Source organism: Zootermopsis nevadensis, unplaced genomic scaffold (genome assembly GCF_977971745.1).
Source record: "Zootermopsis nevadensis isolate Lab colony 2312 unplaced genomic scaffold, Znev_1.0 Znev_ptg000011l, whole genome shotgun sequence".
Classification (NCBI taxonomy): Eukaryota; Metazoa; Arthropoda; class Insecta; order Blattodea; family Termopsidae; genus Zootermopsis; species Zootermopsis nevadensis.
Window position 1 is genome coordinate 8,707,997 of NW_028259143.1, and position 11,509 is coordinate 8,719,505.

Below are 11,509 nucleotides of genomic sequence, written 5' to 3' on the forward strand. Positions count from 1 at the left end.
TTCATGTCCCGTTTGCCCAGCCTCAGGTTATTAAAATATTTTGCTTCAGTTTGTCATGTTAGAAGGGATCAGTAGAATCTGGTAGTATATTTCGGAGTATTCTGAAAAGTCCATTCTTCATCACATAATATTCACAAACGAATTCCGCAGTTAACATAATATGGTCAGTCACCTAGTCAGTAATGCTTTTTTTTGAAGTAAGTACGTCTATACGGAAGGGTCATTCGACAGCTTTACGAAGACGTGTAAGATCCATACCAACAATGAATAAATATGGAAAAAAGCCAACCAACCAAAAAACATGTATAAAGGGAATATTTAGATTAAAATATATAATAAAATTCAGGTCAATACACAAACTTTATTTAGATGTTAAAATTTAAATGTTAAAATTTAAATTTGCGCCATTCATCTCTATAACGATGTTACAATAGAGCGCCTTCATTCACTTCACTACATGTTTCGATGCAAAGCATCATCTTCAGGTGTTATCTTTTAAAACTACTTTATATTATAATGCATGTCTTTCAATTTATTCGTCCGTTTTGTTCATTATTGTAGCATGTGTTCCGCTGATCCTCCCGTTTTACGCATCTTATGTTTGTTTTGATTATTCATAAATCGTGTTGTATGGTGTATCTACGTCTACCTTAAACGGAATATTTAAAATAAAGCTAATATATAAACTTCCTTTCATTATATTTATTGCCTAAATATAATTTAAATACAAAGACGTATTTACATCAGATTCTCCGGAACCGTGGTTCCACTGTCAATTTATTTTATTTCTCATTTAGCAGTCCGCCAGTGTGGAAGCAAGGGTAAATGCTGCTTTTGGTTTGGAAGGGTTGATCAATCCTGGCGTACGTGATAAAGAACGACTCCATAGTGCAAAGTCCTTAACGAGTTATTTTTGGCCCAACTGGTCAACAAAATTCACTATTTTTTAAGGGACTTGAAGGTTCATTACAGTGTACACTGAGACGGTACAAGGGATCTGGTAGCCACCATAAATAGTTCTTTTACAAGAGAAAATAAATTAATTGAATTGAAGAGTATCTTGCATCGTGTATAATAAGGATACGATTATGTGATAATTTACTGGGTATAATAGATTTTAAAATCGTCGTTATGTACACTACAAATAAATAAAATTGAATGGATTTTGGTTAATTTACAAATTGCTGCTTGAAATATTAATTATTAGGAAGGCATTTGTGTGTACATATTGCCACACTCATTCACTGAATAACATACTGAAAATAGTGCCAATTGTGAGCACGAAATGAAGGGCGCTTCATTTCCCTGTAATAACTCCATGGGTTAGAAAAGCTGATTTTACGCTCAGCTAATCAAGACATTCCCTGCCTTTTCGTGTAGTGTGTATCGTTTATTATCCAGACCACAGAGCCAGAAGTATCCGAACATTAAAATCAGTATCTGGTGATATGATCCGTGGTATACTATAACATTTGTTAACTGTTGTAATCTGTGACTGATACTTGCACAGAGATCATACTATCATATTGATTGCCTGTGAAAAGAAATGAATAACGATCTTTGTATTTGTGGAACATCAATTGCAAGTGTTAAAATGTTATTTGTATGTACTTTTGCCGGATTATTTTTGTTGGGTAATTAATGTGTTAGAAAATTATAAAGTAACGTAGACACTATCTTACTTCCGAACCTTGGTTTTATATTTTTAGGTGTTATAATAAAATACAACCAATCATGGCATCCAGTCTTTCAAAAAAGGACATTGAAGAAATTAAGCCGTATGTAGATAAAACGGTTCAGAAGTTTTTGGGTTTTAGTGAACCTTCGTTAGTGACGGCAGCATTAAATTGCCTTACATCAGGATATGACAGGCGGAAAACCTCAAGTAAGTACACTGTAGTTTAAGCTGAAAGTTGGTGAGCAAATATTAAGTGTGAGAAGAGATACCTCAATGCAAGAAGGATAAAGTTAAAAACTCCAGTTATAGTATGGGTTAGAGGCGAATGAGAAAGGGGTGTGTATAATATATACCTTATTCTTACTAATGACAATTCTGTAAGCTCTATATATCAGAGTAGAATGATGCATATTTGTATATTGTGACAGTCGTATATTCTGTAGAAGGTGCTTTGACATTCAACATGCAGGGAAGTTACTGTGTGTGTGTGTGCAATGTGGATGCAACATAATGGAAATTTTTTATGTGAGGTTTCAACCTTTAAATGTTGTGCAGGATAATGTTCTTCCTTATGTGAGATTAATGTTAATCAATATCTTTTCCTTGGTATGAATAATGTGAAATATATTTGGTGGTATGTAAACTGAAGTAGTTTTGTGAATACTGTGAACTTTGTAAACTTGATAAAGGTATTATGTAGCGCTTAATTAGAGTGTTTATTGCTTCAGATAAGTTGGCATCTCTGCTTGATGAGAAAAAGGCTTCTAGACTTACAGAACGTATATTTGATTTGGCCGAAGAGTTGAAATCAGCTCAGCGAGCATCTCGGAAACGACATCATGAACACGAACTAAAACAAGAAGATAAGGAAGTCTCAAAGAAAGCTAAGACAAAAGCTAACATGGAACCTGAGGTGACAACAATTCCAGCCCCAGGAAACCCAAGTCCTGGTCAGCTCACAACATTGCAGGTTAAAACTGCATTCATACAGAATTTTATCATTATAGACTTTTATGTATGTTGTGGCTAAAGCTGCAGCTGGTCTTGAACTCAAGACTTTTGGCACAGAAGAATCTTAGACCTCCATGTGGCTACATAACAGAATATTAAGGTTTTAAAACTATTAATTGCTTTTTTCAGATAAAAGAAATGATGGCAAATGCCCAGAAGATGATAGAGGAAAGAAAGCGTGCTCTAAATGCTCTGCGGGCGGATGAAATTCCACCTGTTCGTAGTTTCACTTTCCATAATGATGATGCTTTTACTGTTCATCCGAGTTTGTATGGTTTACCTCCCACATCTATTCCATCACTGTTGCAACGTGGAGAAACAGACAAGGCCAGAAAAATTGCTCAGCTTCAGGTAGTGAAGGCAACACAGTTTTAATACCAATTTCTCTAGAAAGTATGTTTATATATTGAAGTAAAATCTTTGATTTTCAATGTTTTACTTATATGAAGTGTAGTAAGATGTGAATTATTATGATTAGTGTATTTGAAGAGTAAGTGGAAATAGTCATGAGCTATTTGAAAGTACCACCTCCTTATTTCAGTTCAGATTTTGAGAAAAGGATACATGGAGCTTCAGGCAGGTTTCAGCTGTGTTATACCTACTTTATAAATTCTGATTTTCCAGTTATGTTATGTCTGAAGTCACTAGATTTCTGGAGTTTTGATAATTATTCATTTACCTGTAATTTGTTCCTTTCTTTATTTCTTCATAATAAATGCTGAAGCTTGTCAATTGGAGTGATGATGTTCAATAAAGCAAGAAGTGTATAATTTAATAAATTTCTTTCATTAAATTATTATTTCATTAAACATCATATATGAATTATGTGTTGTCACCTTTGTTCTTTTAACACTTAATTTTATGTGTATATTTTTGTGAATTACTTGTTGCTTTCCATTTTATTTTTTGAGTCAAGAATGAATTCTTATTTACTTATGCTACATTCAAATGTGCATGTATGTAGCATGATTATTATATACATGAATTGTAAATGCTGATTGTTTATTATTCACAATATGCATTAATATAAAATATCTGTTTAAATAATCCTTGCTGTCTTGAACTTAAGGAATATTTATTAAACATGAATTATTTATTAAGTAAGTGAGTTGTATTGGTTCGGGATTCCTAACAGTTTGTAACCTTTTTAACAATCTGTCACCCACTGAATGTGGATTGTTTCTTTTTCAGGCTCAAATTCAGTCCAAACTTTCAACAGGAATGTTAAGCCTTCCTCCTATTCGACCACTCATTCAAGACAAACCTACTCCATTGATTTTGGATGATGAAGGCCGTACTGTAGACATCACAGGCAAAGAAGTCCAGCTGACACATGTAGTTCCAACCCTTAAGGTAAAACTACTATTACGATATACAACATTTTATTTAAAAAATGGAAAAGGTGAACTCAGTAGCTGAAGCTAAAGTTCTACAGTTGCAGGTATGGTCCTGAATTTCTCTTGTACTACGTTTCTTATCAGTTGTGTTTAAAAAAATTTCTTTGAAAACCATTCTGAAATCTCTATGTGGTGAAAGGGTGAAAGAATGCTACATGTCTTCTTGATAGATATTCATTCAAAATATCAAGGTTCTGTATACTCTTATTCTTGCCCTGAAGATCAATAGTTTTCCAATGCAAAGATGTTAAAGGTAAAATATTTGCAGTAGGTGTTTTAAAAGATTGATGAAAATAGTTCTCAGCATTGTGTACTTGCTGGCACACTTGTTGTAAAGGCAAAGTTGTATTTATGAATAAGCACTTTGCAATGAAGACATATAGAGGAGTTTAGATAGTTTCTCACTTTCTTAATAATTGCACTAGATGAGGTGAGTGATCACTTTCATACTCTGGTCACTATATTCCTGGGGAAATAGCTCCTGGTACGCATTGTTACACATATAACAGTTTCCATAATATATTAACTATCTGCTATCATCTGATAAATACTTGCAGCCAAATATATTGTATGATAAAATCACTCAGAATTGCCAAGTTCCTTTTTTGACATGTGAAAGAAGTTTGTAGTTCGTCATGGTTCATCTTATAGTCTTGATATGTTTCAGATCTACTTTTGATTTTGGTAAATATGTTTAGAATGCTGTTTCAATACAAGAAGATATAAAATGTTTTAACTACCACGTCTTTCTTAGGCTAACATCCGAGCAAAGAAACGTGAGGAATTCAGGCAACAACTACAGGAGCGAGTTGTTGAGGATCTGTCAGAAACACATTTCTTTGATCCACGCATTGGGATGAAGTCTGCTGTTCGTAACAAAAGGGCACTTCGTTTCCATGAGCCAGGCAAGTTTCAGCAGTTGGCCGACAGAATGAGGATGAAGGTATGTGCCAATAACTGAAGATGTGACTGCCCAGATGAGGGTATTGGCACTGAAGTTCAGTTCTAGACAATGCAGTTTTCATAACGTGATAAAATTAACATCTATTTTATTGACATTTATTTGAAACTTATCACCCCTATGGGAAGACAGAGGAAACTGATCCTGTTAAAATATTAATGGCATATTATTAACATATTAGTAGCCAGGTATCCATTTACTTTATACATTATTAAGAATTGCTCATCAATGTTTACAGTAGTTTAGATTTTACAAAGGCAGATTTATCTCTTTGCCAGTCAAACAGTTCATTCTGACCACACAGATTATAAAGTTTCAGAACATAATTCTGCACATTGTGGAATTGGCAGTAGAGTTACCACTACACAATTGTGTGACCACAGCATTGTCACAGGCAGCATGAAGGATGAATTTATTTTCTGGGTATCGAACAGCACTATCAAACCAAGATTGGGTGCCACCATGCTTTTTTTCCTGGGGAGTGAGGAAAACTGAAAAATTAACCAGCTTGATGATTCAAAACCTATGGTAGCTTATGCAAATAGGATGAAACCAGTAAAGTGAATGGCTTAGTAATAAACGAGCACATCAAGTAATAAAAAATCTGAAATTCTGCCACTAGTAAAATTTACAGTTTGAAAACAGTATCAATCCTACTGAGATATACTTGAAGTTATAGAATACAATGAAGGTGATAAAAAGAACAGTTGTAAAATATATGAGTAAGTGTAATCAGTTCCCAGTTTTTTATTACATGCAGAATCAGTACATTAAACAGTATATTTTAATAGTATTTTCTGTAATTTAGATAAATTCTCGTTTACAATATCTTACAGTAGCATGAAGTCCCTGTTGACAAGCAGTTTAAGAGGACTTCACATAACTCATCTACACTGATTGTTAAGATCACTTAAATTATACATCATGGCAACCCATGAGCTCATGATGATTAATGTTGTGTGATTCCAAATTATGTGCAGGTTAAATATTCAGAAATGTAGGTAATTTTTCAAGAAATCGTTGGTTTTTATCAAGTCTGTATGATGTATTTTGCAGTGTGTATTTATGCATTTATAAATAACTCATCCTTCAAGGTTTATAATTCTGTAGTCCAATTACTAATGTTATGCTTTTCCCTTTGTAACTTTATATTTGGTAAGTGCTGTCTCTCAGTTTCTCCATCTTCTTTGTGTATGTCAGTTATATAGCATTGTGAAGGGTGAAGCTAATCATAAGATTACTGAATGAAGCAGGTGGTCCAAGGAAACTGCGTAAGGCACTGGGTTAATTTTGTTTTGCAGGCTCAACTGGAAAAGTTGCAGAATGAGATCTCACAAATTGCCAAGAGGACGGGTATCACATCTGCTACCAAACTAGCACTGATAGCACCCAAAGCTGAACACCGGGAAGAAGAAATTCCTGATGTTGAGTGGTGGGACTCTGTAATTCTCACAGAAGAAAAGTATGTTTATCAAGTAGGATGTGAAACTGACATGTTACGTTCATGTTTAGGAATTGTTTACAGTGACAAAGTGAATGGCATTCCTGTGGGTTGTGGTTTTAAAGTTCTGAAATTATTGCCTTATCTTGACAACATTTTGTTCAAGAGATTTATATTAAAACTGGGTGATCAAATATGAATATTTTATCCAATCCACTTACAACTAATACTTTACTATCCTTTAAATATGCAAAATATCTCGCCATCTGAGGGTGTTCCATTCCTGATAAACACCACAGTTGGCAAGACTAAGTCCTTGTGTCATTATGTCATGGCTGCTGTTAAACACTTACATAAGTCTGTAGTTCCTTCACTAAACTGGACTTACAAAATTATGTGATTTTGAGTGGTGTAATGGAAGAGATGGAAGAGGAAGTAGTTATGAGTTATAAGGTTCAGTGATAGGCTTTTGTCAGCTAGGTGATGATGACTGAGTATGTGTATCTCTGTTACAGTTACATTGTGAGAAATGGGAAACCACTTTTGAAGGAATCCGCAATAACAAATCTTGTGGAACATCCGATTCAGTTGAGACCACCTAGTAAGTCATTATTTAGAATTTATCTCTGTATTTTTGAGGTAAGGAGAAGGGATTTTGTCTTCATAAAAAGAATATATTACAGTATCGGAATATAAAAGCTGCCATCTCATTGTCTATATGTGCATTTATTTGATGACAGAACAGTTGTGCACGACGTAAAAAACCGAAATGCATATTCAAATTTTTTAAACTTATCTGATTTGAGGTTCTTGCAGTGGTGAGGATGACAATATTTTTCTTCTGATTTTTGATGCCATATAGATTTGTAGGTAGATACTTCAGACTTCTGCACTTTATTCCTGGAGATGAAGACTGTGTTTCTCCATATGTTTACTTGGAATTTAACAATCACTGCATTTAACCTATTTAAGTCACTATTTAACTCTTTGTGGCCACATTTTAAATTAATTTTAGCCCGACATGATGGGACCAGCCGATACTTCCTTTCTTTCTTCTGTATTATCTCTCTGTTTTTCTTGTTGGTTTCATTCTTTCAGATGTCCCTTATACATTATGTTGTAAAATGTAACGATGACAGAAGACGTATCACATCATGCTACATTAGATTTAGAATGGATAAGCCAGTGTCAGTAACAGGTATGTGGTTCACATTGTTGCAGCGGATCCTTTGAAACCTGTGTATATGCCTGTGTTTCTCACAAAGAAGGAGCGGAAGAAGCTGCGGAGGCAAAACCGACGTGAGGCTTGGAAGGAAGAACAGGAAAAGATTCGACTTGGTCTGGAACCACCACCTGAACCTAAGGCAAACTGTTTATTATAGTATTTATTTTTCCAGGGTCTTAAACCTATGCTGTTGAATTTGTTAACAATCAAAGAACTATAATATTTTTACCATAAGTAAAAAAATATGAACAGCACTTTTTGTCTTATAATGGTAATTCTTTCAAGGTTTGTGCTCATGGTTGATTAATTACACCATAGTTATGTAGTGTGTTGTCCTTTGTATGAGGTGTATATGCTGTATGCAATATTTTAGTTGTATTCTTAGTTATTTTTTAAAATTTGTTTTACTTTATGATCATCCCTGTGTGCAAAAGTTGCCAGTATATGCATTTAAGCCTACTTGTCCATAGTGAAGTAAAAATGAGAATTAATAATTAGTATAAAAACAGTACAATAAAATCGCCTTACAAGTATAACTGTATCTGCATCCTGATTTAATGTGCAATTAATTTATAAGATTTCTTCTTGTGCTTGTAGCTGAGGATATCAAATTTGATGCGAGTGTTAGGAACAGAAGCGGTTCAAGATCCAACCAAGATTGAAGCTCACGTGCGAGAACAAATGGCAAAGCGCCAAAAGGCTCACGAAGAAGCAAATGCCGCTAGGAGGCTGACTGCAGACCAGAGAAGAGAAAAGAAAGTCCGCAAATTAAAGGAGGACACCACACTAGGTGTCAGTGTATCTGTATATAGGTACAAAGCATTTAAAGTTTTATTTTTCAGATTTACATTAAAATATATTTAGCATATTTAATGTAATGTACAACTTATATCTTTATTGCAGGGTAAAAGAATTGTTAAATGCATCTAAAAAATTCAAGATAGAAACAAATGCCAAACAGTTGTTTATGTCCGGATGTGTAGTATTATTTAAAGACTGCAATGTTGTGGTTGTGGAAGGTGGTACAAAGCAGCAAAAGAAATATAGAAGGTAAGTAATAAATTAATTAGTGTTGATGGAAATTCTGAAAAATCGATGTAAATTCAGAATCTGTAGCTGTAATGCTATATAAAAATTAGAGAAGAGAAAAGAAAACCAAGGAAGCAGTAATGGTTCATTTTATCCACTGTGACAACATTGAAAAATCATTGTGTATCTGGTGCAACTTTCTGGATTTAGACTGACTTGTTTAGAAAAATATGTAGTTGCATTATGTGAATATAACGGTTGTAGGATGCTTGACAAATACGTGAAACTAAAATAGTAAAGTGATATATTTTATGCTGGCAGAAAGATATGTAACCTCTTTGCTTTAAGTTAGTGTCTCTTGATATGAATATAAGTGTGATGACTGATGCTTTGTTTTCAGATTAATGCTTAACAGAATAAAATGGGAAGAAGATACAGTGAAGGACAGTGATGGAAATGAATCTGCTAACAAATGTGTCATGGTTTGGGAAGTAAGATGCTTTTATTTTTAAAAGAATTATGGCTAAAATAGTTTTCAGTAGTTTTTACAGGTCACTTGAATCATCATTTTGTCCTTAATTTATAATTTTCATTCATTTATATATTGAAGTACAGTGAAAGTTCAAGGGTACAACATTGTGTTGCTGGAGACAAACTCCTTGGAGCAGAGTCCTTGAGAAACTGGTAATCACTTAGCTAGTCAGTGGCTAAGAAATTTCTCACCTTTTATGGAACTTGAAAAAATATTATGTTCATAAAAGCCAGCCATATGAATCCAGTCTGTACTTCCACACTGTATGTCTTGCATATGTTTTAATATTCTTCGCCTTCATCCCAGAGACCAGCTATCTCGATTGAATTTTTAAATTTTTCTTCAACCCCTCCAGGCAAATGCTTGGAACTCAGGCCATCTCTGCTACTAGTTGAATTGATTTCTGATCCAGTTGTGTACATTGTGATCAATTCTCAATTATGTTTTTCAGGGGACTGTGAAACAGAGAAACTTTGGTGACATGAAATTCAAAGTTTGCCCAACAGAGAAATTAGCAAGAGAACACTTCAAAAAGCATTCTGTGGAGCAGTACTGGGACTTGGCATATAGTGGGGCAGTTCTTGAAGCAACTGACGATGTTTAAAATTTCTCCTCTGTGCAGACACACGTGATGGTGAATCAGTGATGCATTTTACAAAAGTCAATGGTATTTGTAAACTGAATTTATTAAGAATAAGAGATGCTTGTAATAAGGAATTAAACTCATACATTGTTACATAGAAAGACTAGTTTGTGGAATGCATTTCTCAAATAGGTCTTTGCAGTATGCCAAGAATAGTAAGAACCAGAAAGTTGCGTACTTTTCAAAGCTCTGTTAATATATAATTTCAGGGTCCTACATCAAGTGGCTCCCATCAGTAGCATGGTGTGCTGTTCTGGAACTAGAATAATTTTGAGAATAATAGCCAACGGAAGGGAGTAACACTTGAGAATGGACTCTGACAAATCTGCATTGAAGTTGGGTTGTGGATTTGAACCTAAGAATCTCTGCATGTGAGAGTAGTGTATACCCTGTGACCAAGATGTCCTAATTTATAATGACATGGAATCTTAATTAACTCTCTTTTGTATGAAGTTGACGGTTGCTGAACTGGTCAAGAAGTTCCTTATTTTTTTTGTACTGTAATCCTTTGTTCCAGTTCTGGACCAGATCCTGAGTCTATTGAATCAAGTCCACATCATCCCAGTCTGTTCCTTTAGTATACATTTTGATACTCTCCCAACTATGCCAAGGTTTCCACTCTGTTCTCTTGTCTTGAGGTTCTCTATGGTTGGATGTATCACATCTTTTCCAGGTGTGCTACATGCCCTGTTGATCTCATGCTATTCCATATGAGCACCCTAATAAATTGTTGGGTACAAATTATGAGGCTTGTAATTATGTATTTTTCTCCATCCAGTATCATCCTCTCCCTTAGGAACAATAACAATACAAAGCGCTGATTAGAATAGTTTTGTACATTAAAACAAGTGGTTTTATATATTTTAATCCCTAGGTTTGCAGACATGAGATGGGAAGACTGAATTGTACTGAATTGTAGCAAGCATTTCCTTTATTCTTTTATAATGCATTGGCCCCCAACTTCCTTAAAAGCCAATTGTTGGAGGTGGAGGTTGAGGAACATAAAAGTGTCTTTACGTTGTATGGTAAGTATGGGCGTAGTCTTGTACTCATAAAAGTAGAAGTGTATGCAGTTCCAGGTTAGAAGAAGTGAGTGCTAATATTGATGCCATTCTCATTACTTTATGCCTTGTGTACTGTTTTGTAACTTTTTACAGAATTAAGTAATAACCCACAAGAAAGCAATTTATACAAGTTTAGTATTGGAGCAAGAAGTGAGTTTATAGAGGTGCATAGTCATAACCATCATTGACCTTATGTTATACTGCCTGTCTTCAAAAAAGTACCGTGTCCCGTCCATAGCGTTGATAGTGTGGATGTTAATAACAGCTAGGACATAGACATTTCGAATAGAACAGTAATTGGTAATTAATGTACGTTCGTAACAACAAAGGAGCCTGCTAGTTTTTAGATATCTGGTACCCGACAGCATGTCCAGAAAGAGTGGTAGTTACAGTATGCCACAGATTCAAATTTCGGAAATAAAAATGTTTTGTATGGAGGTAAATTAAAGGGACAATAATAAAGCAATATACAGTAAATTTCCCCCTTTCTCGCGCCTTTCGTTAATAAGTTACCATATTATTCATAGA

At 34.5% G+C, this 11,509-nt stretch overlaps 1 protein-coding gene across 1 annotated transcript; it reads left to right on the forward strand.

The window, feature by feature from the left end:
• The first annotated feature begins 1,452 nt into the window (after window positions 1-1,452).
• Prp3 (pre-mRNA processing factor 3) lies at window positions 1,453-10,661 on the forward strand. Its single transcript, XM_022073060.2, has 13 exons — window positions 1,453-1,603; window positions 1,710-1,885; window positions 2,407-2,648; window positions 2,819-3,040; window positions 3,881-4,042; window positions 4,841-5,029; window positions 6,349-6,509; window positions 7,004-7,089; window positions 7,710-7,852; window positions 8,311-8,525; window positions 8,617-8,763; window positions 9,143-9,233; window positions 9,726-10,661. Exons 2-13 carry the CDS (start codon window positions 1,735-1,737, stop codon window positions 9,876-9,878), a joined length of 1,962 nt encoding a protein of 653 aa, XP_021928752.1. The 5' UTR covers window positions 1,453-1,603; window positions 1,710-1,734; the 3' UTR covers window positions 9,879-10,661.
• Window positions 10,662-11,509: the final 848 nt, after the last annotated feature.

Bases quoted from the DNA above. Each gene is read 5' to 3' on its own strand.
- Prp3 (XM_022073060.2), top strand. From the start codon at position 1,735: ATGGCATCCAGTCTTTCAAAAAAGGACATTGAAGAAATTAAGCCGTAT. The intron at 2,649-2,818 runs GTTAAAACTGCA...TGCTTTTTTCAG, and splicing joins GTCAGCTCACAACATTGCAG to ATAAAAGAAATGATGGCAAA. The intron at 8,764-9,142 runs GTAAGTAATAAA...CTTTGTTTTCAG, and splicing joins CAGCAAAAGAAATATAGAAG to ATTAATGCTTAACAGAATAA.